At 39.8% G+C, this 24,931-nt stretch overlaps 1 protein-coding gene across 7 annotated transcripts in view; it reads right to left on the bottom strand.

Annotated features, from left to right (window-relative positions):
* The window catches only part of ALG9 (ALG9 alpha-1,2-mannosyltransferase), a 90,827-nt gene that overhangs the window by 56,024 nt on the left and 9,872 nt on the right, over positions 1-24,931 (bottom strand). For 3 of the 7 annotated variants that reach the window (XM_054440230.2, XM_054440233.2, XM_063671414.1), the window contains exons 5-12: positions 23,541-23,629; positions 20,635-20,770; positions 16,690-16,777; positions 16,421-16,526; positions 7,620-7,742; positions 3,569-3,723; positions 1,162-1,312; positions 382-529 (exon numbers count right to left, since the gene is read on the bottom strand). In XM_054440230.2, the coding sequence (XP_054296205.1) occupies positions 382-529; positions 1,162-1,312; positions 3,569-3,723; positions 7,620-7,742; positions 16,421-16,526; positions 16,690-16,777; positions 20,635-20,770; positions 23,541-23,629 (996 nt within the window). The remainder of the gene's footprint in view (positions 1-381; positions 530-1,161; positions 1,313-3,568; positions 3,724-7,619; positions 7,743-16,420; positions 16,527-16,689; positions 16,778-20,634; positions 20,771-23,540; positions 23,630-24,931) is intronic. The other 4 variants (XM_063671412.1, XM_063671413.1, XM_054440231.2 and 1 more) reach the window with 3 other exon arrangements.

The raw sequence follows: 24,931 nt of genomic DNA on the forward strand, positions 1-24,931 counted from the left end.
ATGTCTTCTGTCTTCTAGCTGGAGTTTCTAGACCACTTTTAGAAGAGGATTAACATCAGATAATTACAGAAATGTAAATATGAATCCCCAGGAAAAGCCACTGGCCAAAGCCTAGGACCCAGGGCATTTTCAGAAGTCCCCAGACACCTACAGTTATGGGCAGTGCAGAATGTCTACCTAGACTCAGCCCTCAACCTAATAAGCCTAATGAACACAGGAGGCAGGTACATAGTACACAGGCCCCACAGCTCTCCGACGTGGTAAATAATTCAATAACTCTCTGTGAAAACTCCAAAAGAAAACAAAAATTAGAAGACACTGATATAGAACTGTTCTATTTACTCCTTCATTTAAAACCCTAGGAATTAAAGGACCACTTACTTGTCGGGAAGAAGGAAGCTGCTGGGAAATCGGTACCACTCTTTTCCTACACAGACATTCACAGGTCTGTCTTCTGGGACAGTGTGGATGGTTGGGTCTGTAGCAATTCGGTAAAATTCTGGATACAAATCAAGGGGCCCATGATATCCTGGAAGGGAGAACAGTTAGTGAGAGCCAGAGATGAGTAAGATGAGATTCTGACTTTAATTATACTGCTCATTAATGTCGCACTGTAAGCCACATGAAATTTAAAAGGCAGGAAGGGCCACAGCCATTCCAGCATGAAGCCTGCTCTACAGGTATAAAATGTCTCTCTAGCTGGAAACATGGTTACAGCAGAGGCCCTATTCTGTGAAAAATAATTGGCTTTCTTGCCCCTCTCTATGCTCTTTCTTCTTTTTACCTTCATTTTCCTTGAGCATATTTTAATATTATGGATCCAAACAATGATTATAAGAAAGAATATAATCATGAAAAGTTAGCCCAAATTTGCATTTTAAGTTTAAGGCTTCCTTAATTTATCAGCATCCATTAAAAGAAAAAAACAACAAAAATAGACAAAAAATGTACAGTTAATCACACTAAAAGGAATTCTCAATCTTCTCTTCAATCCTAAGATACAGAAGTCATATCCCACTCATTAATATTAAGTCTACAGGTTCTCTTTTTAGAAATGGCTTCTTAGTATAAGCCAAATATGTATTATATAATCATGAATCAAGTAAAACCTAAGAGGAAGTGACTCGTCAGTGTAGGTTAAGATATTTTTAGAAGATCTACCTCTGAACAGTGCCACAGAGCGAGAAAATGACAAGAGCCCAAACAGGAAGACGGTTCCTAATGCCAGCCAATTCGATGTCACAGTATAGTGCTCCAGGCGATATCGTTGAAACACAAAGTGGTAACATTTCTGGAAGTACAGAAAACTGTGCTGATAAAAGAAAATATAACTTGTAGAATATACATAATTACAAGACATCACAGTAACATCAAGAGCGAAGCCAAAAAAGAGGTTCTATTAGAGATCTGAGCATTTGCCAACAGTGAGGTACCTACTCCAAACTCTAAGATAAAAGCCAGCTCCTCTAAGACTACCTGTAGTCTTGGCCAGGCAGAGGGCTTGCCAACAATAAAATCTCACTAGCTTCATACGAAAATTATTTGAATATTTTAATAGCATTTATAGTCCTAATAAGTTATTTTTTTTAATATTTAAGCAATACTTTTTTGGTAGTTTTGATATATAAAGTACTTCAATTTGTTTTTGATATAATGAGTACTAATCTTTACTATCAAAGTTTTTATCAAAGCTTTTAGTATCAAAAAAAGGTCTCATGATCAAATAAGAAAAAAGAATTCCCCTTATAGAATACTAGGAACATGCTCTTAATTATATGCTGAATGACTTTACAAACTGGATGAATATAATATAAACACACATGCATGAATTCTGCTGTCTTTGAGTACCTTCTACTCAGACTTCTTCTCTTCCTTCCTTCCCTTCTAGACAGAAACTACTTTCAGAAAGCAATTTTCCAATATATAACAAATGGCATAAATCTGTTTGAACCTTTCTCATATTTTTTGGAATCTATCCTGAGGAATCAATCCAAATATCTAAATGAAGATATTTATCCTAGCAGTATTTATAATACTGAATAAATGAGCAACCTAAATTCTACCATGAATTATATCCAATAATTACATTATATAAAATCAAGTCAATATATTACATATTACATAATAATGTTATATATTATATCCAACTCAGAACATTCTACAGCTACTAAAATGATAAGCACAGAGAATGTTACAATATTAAATTAAAAGGGATATACAGTGGCCGGGCATGGTGGCTCACACTTGTAATCCCAGCACTTTGGGAGGCTGAGGCGGGAGGATCACAAGGTCATGAGATCGAGACCACCCTGGCTAACACAGTGAAAACCCCATCTCTACTAAAAATACAAAAATTAGCCGGGCGTGGTGGCGGGCACCTGTAGTCCCAGCTACCCGGGAGGCTGAGACAGGAGAATGGCGTGAACCCGAGAGGCAGAGCTTGCAGTGAGCCGAGATTGCACCACTGCACTCCATCCAGCCTGGGCGACAGAGCAAGATTCTATCTCAAAAAAAAAATAAAAAAGGGATATAAAGTTACATGTATACTTATTATCACAACTACAACAAACCTTGGTATATGATATACAAAAATGCTGGGAGGAGTTTTTGTTAGGTTAATGCGACTAATTTTTCTTTTACTACTTCCTAAATTATCTGCAATAAAGTTCAATTACTTTTATAATTAAAATTATTTTTTAAAACTATCACCTAATATTGATGAACCCTGAAAACATTATGTTAAGAAAAGCCAGTCACAAAAGACCACATATCATATGTTTCCATGTATAGGAAATGTTCAGAGTAGGCAAATCTATAGGAACAGAAAGTAGATTAATGGTTAACTTAGGGCTGGGGAGATATGAGAAAGGGAATGGGGGAACAATAGCTAAAGGGTACAGGGTTTTTGATCTAAAACTGACTGTGGTGACAGTTGCACACATCTGTGAACAGACTAAAAACCACTGAATCATACCCTTTAAATAGGTAAACTGTATGGTTTGTGAATTATATCTCAAAAACCTGTTAAGAAAAAACCTATCATCCTAATTATTTTTTTTCTGACAACTGCAAATGGTAGCAGAGGGCAATACAGGGTTCTGAGGCTACTGAAGCCGTAAGTACAGAGATAGTCAAACAGAGTTAAGATGAGCTCTGCCAGAGAATTGACCTGGGCAGGTTTTCAACAAGGATTACAAAGTGCCCCATACTGTGAACTGCCTGCTGTGATCCCAAACTCTTGAGCAAGTTTTGTTATGATCTAGCAGTTCAAAGAGCAGACGTTCCATTACCTCTGCCACAGAATGGAATTCTGCAATTGGATTCCTGTTGGTAACAGAGGCAAAGTAACATGCAAATTAACACTGAAAACATGTAATCAGCAAATACGAGTATGGTAAATAGCTAAGCAATCAATATAAGAAGCTTTAATAATATGATCTGTATCAGGTTTAATGTTATGGATAAAATATCTTAGGTGGAAGCATTCTGTAATTTGCACTTAAGTTTGTGAGCAATTATTTAATAAGTAAAAAAGAATGAGGCAGATACACTTCTCCCTGAAACTCACCTGAAGTGCAGAGAGAGCCACAGCGCCGCAGAGACATATAAGTGGATACACAGGGAAAAGAAATCTCTCCTCTTTGTGAGGCTGGATGAAGAAAATTATAAACCAAATATACATTGGAGCCAAGGTAAGCCAATATGGGTGGCCTAAATTCTGAACTGCAAGACACAGAAAAATACCCATCTTTCATTATATTAGAACAAAACAACATATTTAGTTTTAGTGTTATCTTGATCTCAAATTTAGGAGTATGCCCTAGGACACTCCATAAAATGTTTCTACTCTTGTATTCACACTTTCTCCAATGCCATAAAGGCATCAAAAGGAGAGAGGAATATATTCCTTAGCTCTCCCAAGAGATCCAAACTCTAACAACAAGCACAATACTAGATTTGGTTAGGACACAAATAAACGTCAAGTTAATGGCTAATAGAACTTAATAAATTCTACCTTAGATGAAAGAAAAAAAAGCTGTCTCCTTTAATGAGTCCTGCCACTAAGACAAAAGGTTCCTGAGTTTAACCAAAAGCATAACATAAATTCATTTCTTGGGTTTTAATTCCAATGTTCTGTTTAATACATGAATCCTCTTATCTATACACCAATCAGTCTGTTCAAATAGCCATGGATCAAAGGAAAACAAAATTGTTGGATTCTCAAACTCATTACTGGTTTTCATCAAGCCACAAATGACGGAATTTGTTTCAAGGCAAACATAAAAATGCTCTCAAAGGAAGTTCAGTGATTGTTTTCTCTCCATTTTGCAATACTTATCCACTCCGGATCCCCAAATTGGAACAAAAATGTACTTAAAGCATGTGAAAGAATTAAAGGAATGTAATGAACACTAAAACCCAAGAACCTGCTGGGAAGTTCCCGTGGTTAGGTACATGAGCAATGAGAGATAAGCTTGCAACCCACAGTGAAGGCATCTCCTACTGCCTTTACAGGAGTGATAATGAGCAATGCAAATACGGGCAAATGGTAGATGGACAGCGCCCCCTGGTGTCCACCATGTTAACAGTAAGCTAGTTTACAAGACCAGGACTATCATCAAGATCCACTTTAGCTATGCCTAATTTAGCATTCCTAGGCTCTCACTTTCACTGTAGAAATTCTTTAGGGATAAAAATTCTTGAACTACAATAACAAGATTTTGTTTCAACTTTTGCTGTAAGATATTATGGGATTTTAGATTATAATTTAGAATATATACCTTCCTAGGTAGTATATTTTAAGGGGGAGGTTTTTTGTTTTTTGTTTTTTGAGACGGAGTCTCTGTCTGTCACCCAGGCTGGAGTGCAGTGGCACAATCTCGGCTCACTGCAACCTCCACCTCCCAGATTCAAATGATTCTCCTGCCTCAGCCTCCTTAGTAGCTGGGATTACAGGCATGCATCAACACACCAGGCTGTTGTATTTTTAGTAGAGATGGGGTTTCACAGTGTTGGCCATGCTGGTCTTGAACTCCTGACCTCAGGTGACCCACCCGCCTCAGCCTCTCAAAGTGCTGGGATTACAGGCATCAGCCACTGTGCCTGGCCTAAGGTGGGGTTTTTTAATTAGAAGAAAATAAATCCACTTATTGTCCACAAGTAAACAGTCCTTTTCTCTTCTGTACCTTAAAGGCTAACGAGTAATCTTTTTTTAATAAGGCAAAAAATTTTGAAATGTCCTCCATAAAATATACAAAATCACAACCACAGCTAGATATGATGAAATCAAGGGTAATTTCTTTCCTGCTTCTTAATACTTTTCTATGGTTTGGGGGACTTTTTTTTTCTCTTGAGACAGGGTCTCGCTCTGTCACCCAGGCTGGAGTGTAGTGGCACAACCATGGCTCACTGTAGCCTTGACCTCCTAGGCTTAAGCAATCCTCCCACCTCAGCCTCCCAAGTAGCTGGGACTACAGGTGTGCACCACCATGCCCGGTTAATTTTTAAATTTTTTTTTGTAGTGACAGGGTCTTGCTATCTCACCCAGGCTGGTCTTGAACTCCTGGGTTCAAGCAATCCTCCCACTTCGTGCTCCCAAAATACTGGGATTATAGGCATGAGCCACTGTGCCTGGTCTTTTTTCTCTTAAAAAAGTATTGGTTCTATTGTAAAATCACATAAAAATATAAAGAAAAAAAAACAGAAAATGTTTTCTTACTAGGTAGATATGTACATACATTATGCATTTTAAACCAATATTTTATACTTAAAATGTTTTCATACTGTAGAGAACAGCTTAATATCCTGTTTTTTTTACTGATGTTACAAGCATTTCCAAATTTTCCACAAGCATAAATAATTATTATTGTTGTTTTTAAAAACAGAGACATAGGTCTCACTGTGTTGCACAGAGTGGTCTCAAACTCCTGGGCTCAAGCAATCCTCCCACCTTAGCCTCCCGGGCAGCTGGGACTATAGGCACGTGCCACTGCTCCCAGCTATCATAAATTATTTTTATAGTCAGAAAAATAGCTATTTTCAAAAAAAGAAAAAGTGATCCTTAAGAAATAGAAGGGATAGAGGAATAAGTTAACACCTCAAGGGAGCAAACAGCTGAGTCTAAAATGTGGGACATTATGCAAGATGATGGCCTGGTTTCTTTAAAGAAATCTTTGAAAGAAAAAAAGTAAGATGGGGGTCTTCTTAAAAAGCTTAAGAAATATAACACTAAATTCAGTATGATGGGAGTCTTCTTAAAAAGCTTAAGAAATATAACACTAAATTCAGCATGATGCGGGTCTTCTTAAAAAGCTTAAGAAATATAACACTAAATTCAGTACGTGACCCTTGTTGAGATTCTGCTTTAAACTAACTATAAAAGGCTATTTTTCAGACAATCTAGGAAATCAATGGGTATTAGATGATATTAAGAAATTACTGATAATTTTATTAGGATAATGGCATTATGGCTACGTTGAAACAAAAGTCCTAACACCAAAAAAAAAGTGACTCTGAAGGCTGCTCTAATATTCTTACAATACAACGAACTCATTATAAACCATTAATAGTAGAAAAGCAGAATGGAGGTGGGATGGGGGAACTGATCATATGGCATCCAAATCAGACTGCAAAGTCTGAAATTAAATCTTTTTCCAAACCTCATATGAATTTCTGTTCAAATCTGTCTTCCATAAAAGAAATGAGAGGCACTAGATATCCAGAGCCACGACAACTTGAGAAAACACCAGCTGTGCACTACAGAATCAGAGCAGGCAAAGCAAACGACAAACCAAACTTTCTCCAAAAAGGCAGACACAGAAACAAAAAGGAACAAAGAAAAGCATCATGCTTCTGAGGAAGTCCAAAGCTTCCCTTACTTCACTATCAAATTTGAGGAAATCCCTGTATGGTTCAAATTTTATACTTTTGTTTGAAGTACTATCTCGTGGATTACCTTAAGCAACCTATCAGGTTAATACACACTTCTTTAAAAGATAGAAAACTCAAATAGGCTTGTTCTCTTCTGAGATTTTTTTTGAGATGGAGTTTTGCTCTTGTCGCTCAGCTGGAGTGCAGCGGCACAGGGTCTTGGCTCACTATAACCTCTGCCTCCTGGGTTCAAGCGATTCTCCTGCCTCAGCCTCCCTAGTAAGTGGGATTACAGGCACCCACCACCATGTCTGGCTAATTTTTGTATTTTTAGTAGAGATGGGGTTTCACCACGTTGGCCAGGCTGGTCTTTAACTCCTGACCTCAGGTGATCCACCCGCCTCGGCCTCCCAAAGTGCTGGGATTACAGATGTGAGCCACCGCGCCCGGCCTCCTTCTGAGATTTTATAAATATTTTTACTTCCCTGGGTGATTGTGTAAATTATATTGACTTCCTCACTTAAAGCAATAATAAAGCTCTTCCTCCTGTCAATTTAATTTGCCACAATTCACCAAATCTTCACAAGGGTTCAATGGATCAACAAACACAGACTGAAAATTCAGTAAGCCAACCATTTCCATAGGAAGAATGTGGAAAATAAAGTAAGTAGGATTTTCCTTCAGTTCTTGGTATACACCATTACTTGCTCTTTCCTCCCAAAACACCTACCATCTCTTATGCCACTCACCATGAAATCTCTGCAGCAGGTATTCCATAAGAGAAGTCAGTGGTAGGACTAGGAGGGCCAAAGCAAAGGCTACATTGAAATTCAGAAATCCATTAATTAAATAGAAATACCAGGGTTCTGTACCTGAGGGAGACATAAAGGTAAGAAATCATTAGTGGGTGCCTTTAACACCTATTATGGTGCTTGACATATAATGTTTTTTGTTGGAGTAACACTGATGATCCTATGCCTCATGGGAATGAGTCCACAGCCCACTCTTCCCATGCTAAGCCACACAAAAGAAGCACAAGAACAGAAAATGGAAGAGAATGGGATTGGTCATGAGGATTTAGGGGGAAATCAAGTTTCAAATAGTTGGCTGTATTTTCTGTACTGACCACTATATCTAGCCCAAATTGCTATGCCCAAATGGAACTAATACTTTTGAGAAGCACCAAGTAATTTAAATAGCTTTAGAGCCACATAGGGCTAAAATAATAAAACTGCCATTTCAATTTAACTATTCTCTCAACATCGCGCAGACCAAAGGAAAGAGTGATAAAAGAACTTAGTTGGTGGCTGGGTGTGGTGGCTCCTGCCTCTAATCCCAGCTACTAGGAAGGCTGAGATGGGAGGATTGCTTGAGCCCAGGAGGTTAAGGCTGCATGGGCTGTGGTTGTGCCACTGCACTCCAGCCTGGGTGACGCAGTGAGACCCTGTCTCAAACAAAAATAAAAATAAGGAACTTAGTTTGAGCTATTCAGGCCTCTCCCATTTTGTTTTCACCTGCTTGTCCCATTTACATTCTAGCATCTTTCCCCTTGATATGCTCAACCACTATTTTATAGTCGCATACATTGGGCAACATGTGTTTGGTATAAAGCAACAACCCGTTTTTCTTAGATCATGTTCAGAGACCCAGGCCTTGCTGAGAAGCTTTAAGGATTCAGAATGAAACAAAATCACTAAAAACACAAGCCTTACTCACACTATTTTTTATTCTTTAACTCAAAATCCTTACACCCAAATGATGAGAAACAGACCCCCTCTGCACATTTAGCAGGTTTTTCATCTGCTTTTCCCCTCTGTATGATTACTTCAATCAAGCAGTGAATGACACATGCGGGTTTTAATCACTGTGTGTTGTGACACCCGCCTTGCACCATAGCAATTTCCTGCAATCAGCATTGCTTAAAAGGGTAATCAGAAGGCAGAGGAATAGTCAGAAAAACCTGACATTCTTGCAGCTTGCACAGCAAAATAAGATTAGAAACCAAACCCATAATGCTAGAAACATTTAGGGGAGAAGTAAGAGGGAGGGAGGTTACACTAAGGGAAAGTTCAAGTTCAACTGTGCGTCACCTTTGGAGGAGGCTCACTCCTTCCTGTCTCAATACAATGATAGAGATTATTCATGAACAGAGGTCCTATTCCAGGCCCAGTTCATTAGGGACATTTTAATCTTGTATTCTTTACAAATATGCATTTGGGTTATAGAAAACTAACGGATGGTTTTATTTTCAAATCAAAAATGTCTTCTCTGAATCTTAATTAGAATTTAACAACATATTTTTTAAACTGAGTCCTTTAGGATCCAATTTCCAGAGAGGTAAGCTTTTGCACAATCCTCTCCTGACCACCAGTGCAGAGGCAGTGCTAGCAACCTCTGACTCACCTTTTTCTTAGCAGGATTCTGGAAATCTGAGCTTGTGAAGAAAAACCATAGAGTGACCAGACAGAAACGGGGTTATCCTTTCTATTATCTATTACAGATGTTAAGCACCAATAGGAAAAAGCCACTTGTCTCTTTGATATTTGCAAATACAGACTTTTTTTCGGGAAAGCACTTTAGCTTCCAGAAAATATTTGTCTCTAACACAATTTACTATACCCTCCTGTTACAGCTATCTTTTTATCTAGGTATACTGTACTCTGAGATGAGGAAACAAAAGTATTAAGCTGGTAAATGCAATCATTTTTATGTATTCAGAGCTCATAAATCAAGTTTCCAACTAGGCTATGAACATTTCATAATAGACTGTTATTTCCCTGAAAGATGGGGCAAAAATTGGGGGATAAGCCAACAGTGAAGAAGGTTCAAGTGTCAACAGTCTTAAAAACAAGGGCAAAAGGGAACAAAAAGAGTGACTTCTATCAGCCAGAGTCCTCCCCTGCTTGATGACACATCTGCCTTAGGAAAGAAAAGGGTATATAAACTTTTATCTCTTTTCAGGGAGATATTCAATGCTGCTGCTCAGAAAACATCAGAGCTGAACTATGCAAAAAACCATGTCAGAATGACAAGCTAAACACTGAAGTGGTGCAAGATGTTTAGGTGAAGGAAAGCTGGCAGCAGGGTCTCTGCAGGGAGTGACTCACCCATCCTCCTCTTTATGGAAAGTGCCTCAAGTCCTTTCAATCAAATGAGCTAAGGGAAGCTTTCAAAGAAGCTAAAAGAAGGGATAATGTTTACTGCTCCATAGATTGAATGAAGGAGAACTACTTCCCAAAGTTATAATTTTATAGAACTGTAGGAACTAAATCATAGTAAGTCATCCTTATAAATGTCAAATTTGTACCACCAAGAGGGAAAAGCCACTAAGTTCAAGAGAAATGATTAACAAAAGAGCAAAGGCTCTAGAACAGTTCTGGCTGGCAGTGAATTCTAAGCAGGACTGATAAGACCCTACTGGGGCTTCTTCCTCCGCCACTGCAATTATGGAAACCTGTGGGCCTCCCAACAGAGGGCATTTGCGGGTATCGTCTGAAACTTTCCATCCAGTGATCAGACAGATGTTGATAAAACACATAAACAGGCAATGGGATCCTGTCCTAAGCTGCAAAGTGGCAACCTGAGCAGACTCACTGTTCTTTCTGAGGCAAGAGTATTTCCTGTAAGTGTATTCCCATGCCTTCTCCAGGCCTGTGCACTCCTCAGCAGAGAGCACCACTCTTCACTCACCAGACAAAAATACTTGCCAGCATCAACATCTGAGAACTTGAAATGTTATGAGGGGCAAAATCAGTGACAAGACCAATCACTTTCTTTCCTGCAACACTAAATTTCACCTCTTGATCTCTGACCCCACAGAGATGTTTTGCCTAAGACTTCGCAATTCTAGTCTATCCTATTCTAAATTTTCTAAGTGCCAAGTGTTCTTTACCTTATCCAAACACTACTTCTTTCTTCAACAAAAGGGTCTGGTACAGCGCTCCCATGTAAAAGGAGAACTTGCCAGTGTGCATGTCACTCTGCCACTCAAGCTCGCTAGGGGCTCCTGATCACTTTCCAAGCCAAAATGCACAAACCTTCAAAGGTATAATTTTCCACCTATTCTATAGATTGGATCCTATCTTCTCCCACCCTCAACTCATGCTCTCTGCTTTAGTAAGCTTATTCTATGGTAAAGTCTCAGTAGCCAAACTCCAGGGTTTTGCTAAGGGTCTTGTTTTCAGTGCAAAGAACACGGGCTTTGAAGTCAGACAACACTAGACTCTTATCCCACTTTTGCTACTTTTTTAACTATGTGGCATACTCCTCACCATCTCAACCTCAGTTTCTTCATCCAGGAATACAGATAAATAATGCCTGTCTCAGAGTGTTTTGAGTGAAAGAAGACGGTATGTGAATAACTTCTGACACACAGTAGGCATTCAATAATCAGAACATATTGTAATTAATATCTTTCAAAATGTACTCCCTTTATTTCCCCCAGCTTCAAATGAAAGGTGTCAGCTCCAGTCTAGAATGTCTCACTAATACATGCTACCTAGCCAGGAAAGTATAGAAAGGTCCCTTTGAAAACCAGGAACAGTTTGTGACCAGCCTGACCAACATGGAGAAACCCCGTCTCTACTAAAAATTAGCTGGGCGTGGTGGCACATGCCTGTAATCCCAGCTACTCGGGAGGCTGAGGCAAGAGAATTGCTTGAACCCAGGAGGCAGAGGTTGCGGGGAGTCGAGGTCACCCCACTGCACTCCAGCCTGGGCAACAAGAGCAAAACTCCATTTCAAAAAAAAAAAAAAAGAAAAGAAAACCAGGAACAATAGAAAGGGTAAATATTTATATGATTATAACCACAATGGAGTGATTGAAATCATCTTGCTCATGTCTGAATAGTTTCTACCGAAAATCCAACCAATGCTGTAAAAATAAGTTTTTATAAAGAACTCAATATTCAATCTTTTTGCTTCAGCAGTCCCTATATTTGACATTCCATTTGTCAGAAATGTACCCCCCTAGCATTTACTAAGGACACTCTACTCTTCCTTCCAGGCTCAGCTCAAGAGCCACACCTTTCTTGACACCACCAGAAGGACATGCTCCTATGATTCCCTGTCTTTCCCCTGTAGCACATAAGACACTGTCCTCTAATTATCTATTTGTGTGTCTGCAGCCTAATCAGACAGTAAGTACTATGAGGAAACAAGATTAATGCTCAAAAGCAATTTATTCAATGTTTCTTTCTTTCTTTCTTTCTTTTTTTTTTTTGAGACAGGGTCTCCCTCTGTCACCCAGGCTGGAGTGCAGTGGTGCAGTTTCGGCTCACTGCAACCTCTGCCTCCCGGGTTCAAGCAATTCTTGTGCCTCAGCCTCCTGAGTAGCTGGGATTAAAGGCATGCACCACCACGCCCAGCTAATTTTTGTATTTTTAGTAGAGATGGGGTTTCACCATGTTGGCCAGGCTGGTCTTGAACTCCTGGCCTCAAGTGATCCGCCCACCTCGGCCTCCCAAAGTGCTGGGATTACAGATGTGAGCCACTACACCTGACCTTCAATGTTTCTTTAACTGAAGTCCATTTGTCCATCCAGTCAAGAAATATTAATAGGCTTAGTATGTTCTTATACATGAGAAACAGCACTAAGAGATGTATGCAAAAACTATCTTTTTTCCTGTTTTTAAATTGTATTTATTTTAAGTTCTAGGGTACATGTGCAGGATGTGCAGGTTTGTTACATAGGTAAACTTGAGCCATGGTGGTTTGCTGCATAGATCAACCCATCACCTAGATATTAAGCCCAGCATGCATTAGCTATTATCCTGATGCTCTCTCCCTCCTTCCGCCCCCTCCACAGGCCCCAGTGTATGTTGCTCCCCTCCCTGTGTCCATGTGTTCTCATCGTTCAGCTCCCATTTATAAGTGAGAAGATGTGGTGTTTGGTTTTCTGCTCCTGTGTTAGTTTGCTGAGGATAATGGCTTTCAGTTCAATCCATGTCCCTGCAAATGACATTATCTTGTTCCTTTTTATGGCTGCATAGTATTCTATGGTGTATACAGCCCAATGCATTTTTAATTTTCAGATAAGAAACCGTGTGCTTAACATAGCTAATGAGGCACCTGGAGCAGGAGACTCTTGTAAAACAACCAAAACAATGCCAAATAGTGCCCAACATGTAATAAAGTGAAAGAGCTAGCATTTCCAATACAAAAGACATGCTATCTAGCTGTCTGACAATTTTACTGCCTCAAAACATCTAGTAAAATACAAGTCTTTTATATACACTGAATGGCCTCACCAATTAAAATAAAATTAGCTGACAATCATGAAGTACTTTTTGATTTAAAAAGTATTTTATTTATATCTATTATAGTATTATTATTTGGTATCACGAAAATCTCAGGCTAGCACCACAACAGGTCTAACTAAAGTGATTCTATGATACAATAGTAAATGACACACTAATGTAACCCAATGGATACCCCAAAATTTATCCATTCATTGATTCTTGACAGATCTTTACTGTAAGTCTGGAATATACAAGGAATTCCTACTCCTAAGATGGAAGAAGTATTCTCTCTGCAGGCCTCCTAAACCAAAAAGGAGTTAACACTCTCAAAGAATGGAAATCAGGCCAGGCATGGTGGCTCATGCCTGTAATCCCAGCACTTTGGGAAGCTGAGGCAGGCAGATCATTTAAGGTCAGGAGTTCGAGAGCAGCCTGGCCAACATGGTGAAATCCCTGTCTCTACTAAAAATACAAAAATTAGCCAGGCATGGTGATGGGTGCCTGTAATCCCAGCTACTAGGGAGGCTGAGGCAGGCGAATAGCTTGAATCCGGGAGGCAGAGGTTACAGTGAGCAGAGATCGCGCCACTGCACTCCAGCCTGGGTGACAGAGCGAGATACTGTCTCAAAAAAAAAAATTAAAAAAAAAGATCAGACAAAAATTTTTTTTTTTTTTTTTTTTTAACCAAATTCAAAGATGAGGTAAAGGCACACAAATCCTGCCATCAAGGAACAACTGCCTAAAGTCTGGCTGACTGCAGCACTGTGTCAGTCCTGTTCATTGTTGGTATGCCAATTCTCTCTGTTTCAACAAAGTTTTTGCTACCCCCAGGAAAGTGATCAGTTTCTGTACATCCAAAATAGCAAAATCTGAACTGAAGCTATCCCAGGTTCATTAAAGTAGGCAGAAAGAAGTCCCAAGGACTCTTTCCCTATTAAACGCTGACTGAAATGAACAGCAAATGCCAATATCCCAGGAAAGACTGGCCACTGCTCTAGTGGATCTCAAAACCTACCACAGGGGTTCCTGATTGACCCACTGTTAAACTAGCACTGTAAACTTACACCAGAATTTATTCCTTCTTTGCTACTTTCCCTACTACCCTGATTATTCCTATATTTAAGAGCTTCATCCCTGGGCGTGGTGGCTCATGCTTGTAATCCCAGCACTTTGGGAGGCCGAGACTGGTGGATTATCTGAGGTCAGGAGTTGGCAACCAGCCTGGCCAACATGGCGAAATCCCGTCTCTACTAAAAATATAAAAATTAGAAGGGCATGGTGGCGGGCGCCTATAATTCCAGATACTCAGGAGGCTGAGGCAGGAGAATTGCTTGAACCCAGGAGGGGAGGTTGCAGTGAGCAGAGATCACACCACTGCATCCAGTCTGGGTGACAAGAGCGAAACTCCGTCTCAAAAAAAAAAAAAAAAAGAGAGAGAGAGAGAGAGATTCATCAATCCAGAGGGATACAAAAAAATCTGTCACTTTTCATAAGTCTCTCACAAAAGGTTTTATAAAGAGTTAGAATATCCGTAACCCATTATAAAGGTGGAGAAGTCAATTTTTCAAAATTAACACAAATTAACTCAATTTATTCACCCACACAGAGTAGATATTGTGTTTCTAATAGGCTCTCTGTGAAACAATTTCTACTGTGCAGTCTAGATCTAAGATCTTTTATTGTCTTGTGAAATAGAATAAAATTTTACAAGTAAACTAAAACAAGAGGCAATCACAAACATGCAAACTCTCCCTAGCTAAAGGGAGACATCTAGAGGCAAAAGCTTAATACTGGGGCCTTTTCTCACACCCCTGGGGATCTTAGAGCCATAAAGGAGCTTTTTTAAAGTTCTTTCACTTAGTAATTATTCTCTAACTGTGCAGTTTGTGAATTCAATCCACTGAACAAAGCACTGCTTATCTTAACCTATTATTTGCCACCTAGAATGATAATATTCCCAAAATTCCAGGAGACTCAAGTAAATCTCATTCATATTCTTACTTTAAATCTCCTTATTCAATCTGTCGGTTCTATTGGCAAAATGGCACAGGCAAATGATGGACATGGCTAGTGACAAGACTTAAATTGACAGGGGTACAGATAGATACAATCTTAACCTGCCTCACAGCAGAACCCCACAGCAAGCACTTATACAGAATGTTCCAAGACCCTCAAAAGATTAAAGCTGAAGAAACTATAATTATTTTAATGAAAAAACTGCCTCTCTCGTGAAATGTTTGCTGACTTGGCTGATGTGATCCAAAAGATCTCTAGCTCATCCCCCCATTACTGCAACTAACTCAAATTCCTTCAGGGGCCAAATGAAACTGGCTGGTGGAGTGAAAGGCATCAGGGAAGGAGTGGAGATGGGGTAAACTGAAGACTGCATCCCCAGACTAAAGGCATTCCATTTTCTCTCTTAACCCTAAGCTGGTCAACTTCCCCAACCTCCCATGCTGACCCCAGCCCAGCCCCAGTCGCTGTAACTTCGTCTACAGATTTTCCAAACTTTCTCCCCAAATGCTAGAGTTGAAGTAAAGCAAATCTGGAAGAGAAAAAGTAACATCAAATGTGTGTATATATAGAAAATGTCTGGGCCGGGCACGGTGGCTCATGCCTGTAATCCCAGCACTTTGGGAGGCCAAGGCAGGTGGATCACCTGAGGTCAGGAGTTCAAGACCAGCCCGGCCAACATGGAGAAACCCCGTCTCTACGAAAAATACAAAAAAATTAGCCAGACGTGGTGGCAGGCTAATAGCTGTAATCCCAGCTATTCGGGAGGCTGAGGCAGGAGAATCGCTTGAACCCAGGAGGCGGAGGTTGCAGGCAGCCAAGATCGCGCCATTGCACTCCAGCCTGGGCAACAAGAGTCTCACTCCATCTCAAAAAAAAATGTCTGGGGTATACTCCCAGGTGTTAGTAATAGTTATATGGAGATGATAGTATTATGCTTTCATTTTCTTCTCCTATCATACTGATTTTTTAATAAGAAGAGAAAAAAGTAACTTTTAATTAAAAAAAAAAAAGCATCAAAAGCCATAGCATACCCAGAGTCCTCAAAACTCTGAAAGTGAAAATAACAAACAGGAAAAATAGAGACCAGTATTGGAATATCACATTAATCAAGGAGAAATATTTGAGTGGCTACATGTCATCACTGTGCTATACTCAGATGTCATTTTTAAATAGGAAAAGATAATATCAGCAAAGAAATGCTATATCTAATGATACGAGGCAACTGAATTAAAATGTTGAAGTTCAGGCAAATTAAGCTATCTCCTAACACTTGCCCAAATTTCACAAAGCCTTACCATAAAGATCAGGTCCATGAGGAGTAAAGACATTATACAAAACAATGTTGAGTGGTGCAATCACCAACTTCCCATAATAGTAGCTGTCAATGACCACCACAGGCACCTAAAACAGAGCAGAAAATAGTTTTGCTCTGGAAACATTCTCAAAATGCTAATAGGATAAACCTGAGAACGAAAAACAGAATAAACTCCTAATGTTCCTTTTTTCGCATCAAAGTTGCTTTCATTACAACTTTAGGACAAAGCAAGTAAAAAAGAAAACTCACCAGAAATAGTATGAGGGCCATCAGCGACCAATGAAAGAAACTCTTCCACCTGTGTTTCATGACCAGCAAATCAAAGGCAATGGGTAAACTATTTAACAGAGAAACAGAGTGGGGAGTTAAATAAATACTGACAGAGACAGGTCAGATTCACACATACCTCATGCTGAACTGAGAATAAAATGCCTCTGCCAGTTATAGTGAGGGAAGAAACCTGGTATGTGAGAGGATGTCGTCACAGGACCTATCAGAGTGCTCTGTATCCCACTGATGCACAAGAAATAGAATTACTGAGCTGCTGGAATGAATTCCATTTTATACACATTTATGGGTAACAGAAATTTAAAATATAAGTATATGTGCCCTACTGTCTTACACCCACCCTGCCAAATAAATAAGTACTAACCTCTCCCTTCCATGATTTACTAGGATTTTAGTAATAATGTTATTACAGACTTTTTTTTTTTTTTTTGAGACAGGGTCTCACTCTATTGCCTAGGCTGGAGTGCAGTGGTGCAATCTCAGCTCACTACCACCTCCATCTCCTAGGTTCCAGCATTCTCCTGCCTCAGCCTCCCGAGTAGCTGGGACTACAGGCACACACCATCAGCCCCGGCTAATTTTTTTTTTTTTTTTTTTTTGAGACAGAGTCTCACTCTGTCACCCAGGCTGGGTGCAGTGGTGTGATCTCGGCTCACTGCAACTGCCGCCTCCTGGGTTCAAGCAATTCTCCTGCCTAAGCCTCCCAAGTAACTGGGACTACAGATGTGCACCACCACACCCCGCTAATTTTTTTGTATTTTTAGTAGAGATGGGGTTTCACCATGTTGGCCAGGCCGGTCTCAAACTCCTGACCTCAGGAGATCTGCCTGCTTCGCCCTCCCAAAGTGCTGGAATTACAGGCATAAGCCACCACGCCTGGCCCCATCTTTGAATTTATATGGCATCATCATCTCTATCATTGATTTAGCAATGTCATGTGCTGTCACAGTACCTCTTCTGTGATTTGAACCTCCATGTTGTTATGTAAATTCCGCATAACATTTTACGTTTTTATTTTTTGTCACCCCAACTACTTCCATTTCCATAGCACCTGTATTTCTCCTTTGATAAGTCATACTTTTAATTACTTGTCCAATATCTGTCTTTCCTACTAAAATGTTAAGTTCCAAAAGGGCAGGAACCATGACTGTCTAATTTCTAAAATATCAGCAGTATCTAGCACAAAGCATTCAATGAATGACAGTATACTGATTGCTAACTGACTAATTGTGATCCTGAAATCACTTATCTTGGTAAAGGCGGACTCATCGAAATGTGGCACCCAAGAGGTATTTGAGGAACTCAGTGAAATTCAATGTAGATGAAATAGAGAATGAAAGAAATGGAAGAACTGACAAAAAGAAGCTGGAAAAGTAAAAGGAAGACCATGCAGGGATTTCTGTGTTATCTTTGAGTTTGGATACCACAGGGCAGGGGTTGGTAAACTTTTTATTTAAAGGACCTGACAGTATATATTTTAGGCTCTGCAGGCCACATATGTTCTCTGTTGCATAGTCTTCTCCCTCTGTGTATGTTTGTTGTTTTTTAAAAACCCTTTAAAAACGTAAAAACTATTTAGTTGTTGGGCTATACAAAAACAGGCCAGTCGGCCAACCTCCATGACATAAAGCAATGCAGAAGCTACCATAGAGTTTAAAACAGGGAGGTGATACAACCACATCTGCATTTGAGGAATATAACTCTAGTGGAGTTTGGAGAGGTGATTTACAGGGGCCAAGACTAGAGAGGAGGAGATCGTTTAGGAGGCCGTGTAGTGATCCAGGAACAAGAGGGAGTGAAGACAAGTAATCAGATTCAAAAGATATTCAGGAGATACAACCAATTAACACTGATGGGAAAGAGAGAAGAGTCACAGACAATTTTCAGGTTTCTGGGTCAGTACTGAGGAGACAGCAGTACTATTTACTGGAATAGAAACACAAGTAAAGGAACAGCTATGGAGAGAAGATAATGAATTCAGCAGCTATCTACTCAGCAGCTGGGAATACATGAATGAAGCTCAATCAAGAGAGATAACTGGACTAGACATTAAGCTATGGGAATCACCAAGATGGCTGAGAGATAGCAGAAAGTACAGAAGAGGACCTAAGATACAATCCTGAGGAATATGAAAATCTGAGAATGTGCAAAATAGAATAGAAGAAAGGAATGGAGATGAGGAAACCAGCCTTTAAAAGGCAATTACGAAAACTTAAAATGGCCTATTCTCTAACTCCCCTTATAAAAATTTACCCCATAGGTAAATTCCCACAAGTGCACAAAGATATCTGTATGATAATGTTCACTGGGCCGGACACAATGGCTCACACCTGTAAACCCAACACTTTGGGAGGCCGAGACAGGCAGATCACGAGGTCAGGAGTTTGAGACCAGCCTGGCCAATATGGTAAAACCTCGTCTCTATTAAAAATACAAAAATTAGCTGGGCGTGGTGGCATGCGCCTGTAAACCCAGCTACTTGGGAGGCTGAGGCAGGAGAATTGCTTGAGCCCAGGAGATGGAGGTTGCAGTGAGCCAAGATCGTGCCACTGCACTCCAGCCTGGGTGACAGAGTAAGACTCCATCTCAAAAAAAAAAAAAAAAAAAAAAGAAAAGAAAAAATTGTTCACTGAAGCATTGGGTATAACAGTTAAAAAATGAAAACCAAATGTCTACCAATAAGGCAATAAGTAAATCATGGAATGTTATGCAACCAATATAAACAATTATATAAATTTAATATGTAGAATACCTATATATATACAGAATAATTCCATTTGTTTTAAGAATGCAGATAGGTATGTATACAAGTATTTATATACACAGCATAATTTTTCTGGAAAGATATATACCAAACTATTAGCAGTGACTATCTTTGAGGATTGAGCTAGCGGAGAAGAAAATTAGGAATTGTTTTTACCTTATACAATCTGGTACTTACTTTTTTTTTTACAATAAAGATATAATCCTAAAATAACCTTAGCATCAGATTAAAATATTTTCCTAAACTACCTGTGGTACAGGTAAGAAATTAAGGTACCACACACTAGAACAGAAGTAGTGGGAACAAAGAGTATACAACGAGCTTGGTGGAAAAAAAGACGCTGGGGACAAGAAAGAAGGAAGACTGGGCCAGCACAGTGGCTCACGCCTGTAATCCCAGCACTTTGGGAGGCCAAGGAGAGCAGATCACATGAGGTCGGGAGTTCAAGACCAGCCTGACCAACATGGAGAAACCCCATCTCTACTAAAAAATACAAAATTAGCCAGGCATGGTGGCGCACACCTGTAGCCCCAGCTACTTGTGGGGCTGAGGCAGGAGAATCACTTGAACCCAGGAGGCGAAGGTTGTGATAAGCCAAGATCGTGCCATTGCACTCCAGCCTGGGCAACAAGAGTGAAACTCCGTCTCAAAATAAATAAATAAATAAAAATAAAGAAAGAAGGAAGACGGGAGGAAACTCAGATTTCAAACCCGAGTGAGTGAAAAAATTCACAGAACAGGGTGGTGCCGCGTGGAGAAAACATCAGCTATAGAGTCAAAAAGGCCTGGATTCAAAAGCAAACATAATCTTAAAGGTAAATTATTCAAACTCTCAGAGTCTACTTTCTCATTTATAAAGTACTAATAATTGTATTTCTCCTGCAGACTTGTTGTAAGGTTTCAAGATAAGGTTTACAAAGGGTTTCACTGTGCCTAACACATAGCAGATGCTCAATGGTCATTATTCTTATGAGAATTAATCATAATAGTAAGTGCTAAGAGAAATATTCTTCCATTTCCCAGAATCTTTGAAAGCCCAGTTGATTAACTTCAGATTCTATGCAGACAATACGGAGCTAATCCAACATTAAGATTTACTGTATGCCCAGAGATATATGGGAGAAGAACTGTTAGTTTCTTACCCAAGAGCTGCACTGAATGGCCAGCCTAAGATAGCCCCAGCTGCTACTCCCAGCACAGCAATGGAAGTCTTATCCATATACCATCCAGTCATGGCTATCAACGTAGTGTACATACAGAAGCTACTAGGAAGGAATGCTGCAAGAGTAAAGAAGTGAAAAAAGGCAGGAGGACAAGAGCTCGAGGTTAATTAGGTATCAATTAAAAACTGATTAAAAATTTACCTACATTATAAAATGTCAATAAACAGGTACATAATTGGGGAAATGCTATATTAGAAAGGACAGCAAAGTGATATTCTTTTTTAAAAAAATAAAGTTCAATGACTTATTTTTCTCACTCCTGGTTTTTTTTTTTTTTTTTTTTAGACGGAGTCTTGCTCTATCACCAGGCTGGAGTGCAGTGGTGGGATCTCAGCTCACTGCAACCTCTGATTCCCTGGTTCAAGCGATTCTCTTACCTGAGCCTACCGAGTAGCTGGGATTACAGGCACGTGCCACCACACCCAGCTAATTTTTGTATTTTTAGTAGAGACGGGGTTTCACCATGTTGGCCAGGCTGGTCTCGAGCTCCTGACCTCGTGATCTGCCTGTCTCGGCCTCCCAAAGTACTGGAATTACAGGCGTGAACCACCGCACCTGGCCTCTCCTTCCTGTTTTTTTAGGTACCAACCCAATTATACAATTCTAACCATGTAATTCCTCTCCCAGCCTACACCTCAAATCAAAAGCTCATAGAATTCCATGCTCCCCAGGAACACCCCATGATTATATTTCCAGGAAGGGAACATGCTTTAAAAGACTTAGAGCCATTGCTGACAATTTACTTCTGAAGAAGCTTATCTTCCATTGGTCTTTTGAGACTGTCCTGGTCCTAACCTCTAGCCCCAGAAATTCTAGAAAGCCTCCTCAAGGGCCAGATATTGTATGGCAGCAATGCTTTGCACTCTCTATCTGCTGACACAGATAATCTGGCCTTTAAATAGCCCCCTAATTAGTTCCATCTACCTCAACCTTGTTGCATACAGCAGAGGACAGAGTACAGGGTCTCTGGAACAGAAACAATTGATTAAAGTGTTTCTAGTAACTCTGAACAAAAATGCAGATCTGCCTCTTCTGCTGCAGAAAGTCTGAATCAGTAGGGAAGAAAAATCAGTATCAACTACAAAACAACCACAATTAATAGGCAGTGAGGTTTTTTTAAACTCAGCAAAGGGTTCAGAGGCTCTGTATGAAAAGATGCCTTCAACTTATCTGTGTCTCAAATGAGACTACAAAACTAAAGATATTCTCAGGAATTTTCTACATATAAAGATCAATTGTAGGAGTAGCAGGCCAGGCACAGTGGCTCATGTCTTTAATCTCAGTACTCTGGGAGGCCAAGGTCGGGGGGGACTGCTTGAGGCTAAGAGTTTGAGACCAGCCTGGGCAACACAGTGAAACTCCATCTCTACAAAAAACTTTAAAATTAGCCAGGCATGGTGATGCATGCCTATAGTCCTAGCTACTTGGGAGGCTGTAGTGGAAAGACTGCTAGAGCCCAGGAATTCAAGGCTGCAGTAAGCTATGATTGTGCCACTGCACTCTAACCTGCCTAGGTGAAGAGCAAGACCTTGTCACTTGAAAAGAAAAGAGGCCAGGTGCGGTGGCTCACACCTGTAATCCCAGCACTTTGCCGGTGGATCACGTGGTCAGGAGTTTGAGAACAGCCTGACCAACATGGTGAAACCCCATCTCTATCAAAAATAAAAAAATTAGCTGGGCGTGGTGGTGCACGCCTGTAATCCCAGCTACTCAGGAGCCTGAGGCAAGAGAATCGCTTGAACCTTGGGAGGAGGGGGTTGCAATGAGCCGAGATGGCATCACTGCACTCCAGCCTGGGCAAACAGAGCAAGACTGTCTCAAAAAAAAAAAGAAAAGAAAAGAAAAAAAAAAAAAGTAGTAGGAAAGCAACTTAAAAAACATGTGAGGTACGCCCTTTACCAATAAATGTCAAATAATAATGATGCCATCCAAAGCTGTCAGTTCCAGCTGCAGTGTAGAGGACAAAGGGGGCAGAGGAATCTGAGGGTAGAGCACAGATGCATTTAGGATAGGCTCTCAAAGTCACTCTGGAGTACAGCCCTGATATCTCTGCAGAACAACATCAATTTTGATATATTCAATAAGGGAAAAGTAAGCATATAATTTTGTGCCAGATACTATGTTTTTGTGTATACTCAGTGTATATACTAGATCCTGGTACACACAAGCAGAAACTAAAATTGAGACAATTATATCCAGTAACTTAATTTTTCTGGAGAACTGGGAATAGACTACCATTTGGCAGTGGACCACCCTGATTCAGCTTATACAACACAAATGTTCAATGGCAGCACAGTCTGAAAGCCAATGCTCTAGAGTGAGGTTTTTATTCTAAATTTCCAGAAGCTTATTACTAAAAGAAAGCCCAGCAGAAGATGCACATAGAATACATATCAAATAATGTATCATCAGTAGAAAAGAGAACCATCAACAACAAGGTCTTTATGTACAAATAACTTGCTTAAACAAAATAAAAGAATTACTTTATTTCCACTAATGGCCAAGAAAGGAAGTGGGTGGTTGATGCAAGAATGGAATAGAAAACATCCTGGTGAGACTATCAGCTCTACCATTTATGAATTTTGACTTTTAGTAAATCATTTCATCTACGTTTCAATGTTCTTACCTGCAAAAGTGAGAAAATATTTTTCTTACTTACATGGTAGGATTGTTACAAAGGTCAATCAAGATAATGTAGATAACAGTGCTCTGCAAATTATTAACATGTTCTACAAATATAACCTACATTTGGACAAATGCTTCCTTTAAATGCAACTGTGAACTATTGGTGAACCTGCAATTCCCTCATCTGCCCTTTTACTTACCTGATGATGAGCAAAACATGCCAGTGCTGAGAACCAAGAAGGCTAGCATCATTCGACTCACGTGCAACCCAAACTTCTTGCACACAGCCCTAGGAAAAAGGCAAAGACTATCAGCATTGAGAATATTAGGAATAGACATTTCAAATCAAAGGAGAAAAACACGTACCACAGATAACACTGAAGATCTAAAGTCAAACACAAAACTACCTTGTCAGGTTTGTTAGCAATTCACTGTGCATAAGAAACCCAAACATTCTTATTTCTGACACAGAAGAGAAGCTCCCTACCTAAAAGAAAATGTATTCTTTACATGCTAGGATTATATCTATCAAGTGGAAAATAGAATGATGTGGTGAAAAATAATAGACCTCAGATACAGGTGGGCACACATTCAAATTCTGGCTCTGCCACTTACTAGCAGTGGAACCCTACTCTGGTTGAATAATGTCTCTGTCTGATTCCTCAAGCATAAAATAATGATAATAATACAAACTTTGTAAGGTTTCTGTGAGGACAATGCAAGGAAAGGTGCTTAGGAGAGTGCCTGGCACATAGTTGCTCAATAAATGGTAGTTGTCAGAAAAAAAGGATAGAAGATAGATGAAAATGTTTATAAGTGGTTAAATCAGTGTTTCTCAAACTTAGGCAATTACATATCTTCTTCTACTTCTTTCTTGTAGGTGTGAACCCCATAAATTAAATGTATTTAGGCATTATTACTGCTTCACTCAGTCAATGTTTGTTTGGACATACCCACGTGTTAGTCATTTCCTAGCTCAGATTCCTTATTGCATTTCAGAGCTTCTTTCTGAAATAATTTTGCTTTTTCCTAAGTACCTCTTTTAGAAGTTATTTCAATAAGAATCTGTTAATGATAAATTCTGTTTTTTTTTGGTTGGTTGGTTTCCTTTTTTTCCTTTCTTCTCCCCCCTCCCCCCACTCCGAGATAGGGTCATACTCTCTGTCACTCAGGCTGGAGTGCAGTGGCATGGTCATAGCTCACTGTATCCTTGAACTCCAGTGTTCAACGGAACCTCCTGCCTCAGCCTCCTGAATGGCTAGGAGTAACTGTGACTACAGGTATGTGCCATCACATCCAGCTAATTTTTCGTAGAGATGAGGTCTTGCTATGTTGCCCAGGCTGATCTCAAATTCCTGGGCTCAAGCAGTCCTCAATGATCCTCCTGCCTCAGTCTCCCAAAGCATTGGGATTACAGGCTTCTTCCTTTTTTTTTCCTTTCTCTCTTTTTTTTTAAACTGAAAAGTCTGTATTTAGCTCTCGGTCTTAAAAGATGGCTTAACCTAATATACAATTTTAGGATGAAAGTTATTTTCTCTCAGCACTTTGAAGATATTCTTTTTTGGTCTTCTGGCTGTTAAAAAGTCTTCTG

Source organism: Pongo pygmaeus, chromosome 9, assembly GCF_028885625.2.
Source record: "Pongo pygmaeus isolate AG05252 chromosome 9, NHGRI_mPonPyg2-v2.0_pri, whole genome shotgun sequence".
Classification (NCBI taxonomy): domain Eukaryota; kingdom Metazoa; phylum Chordata; class Mammalia; order Primates; family Hominidae; genus Pongo; species Pongo pygmaeus.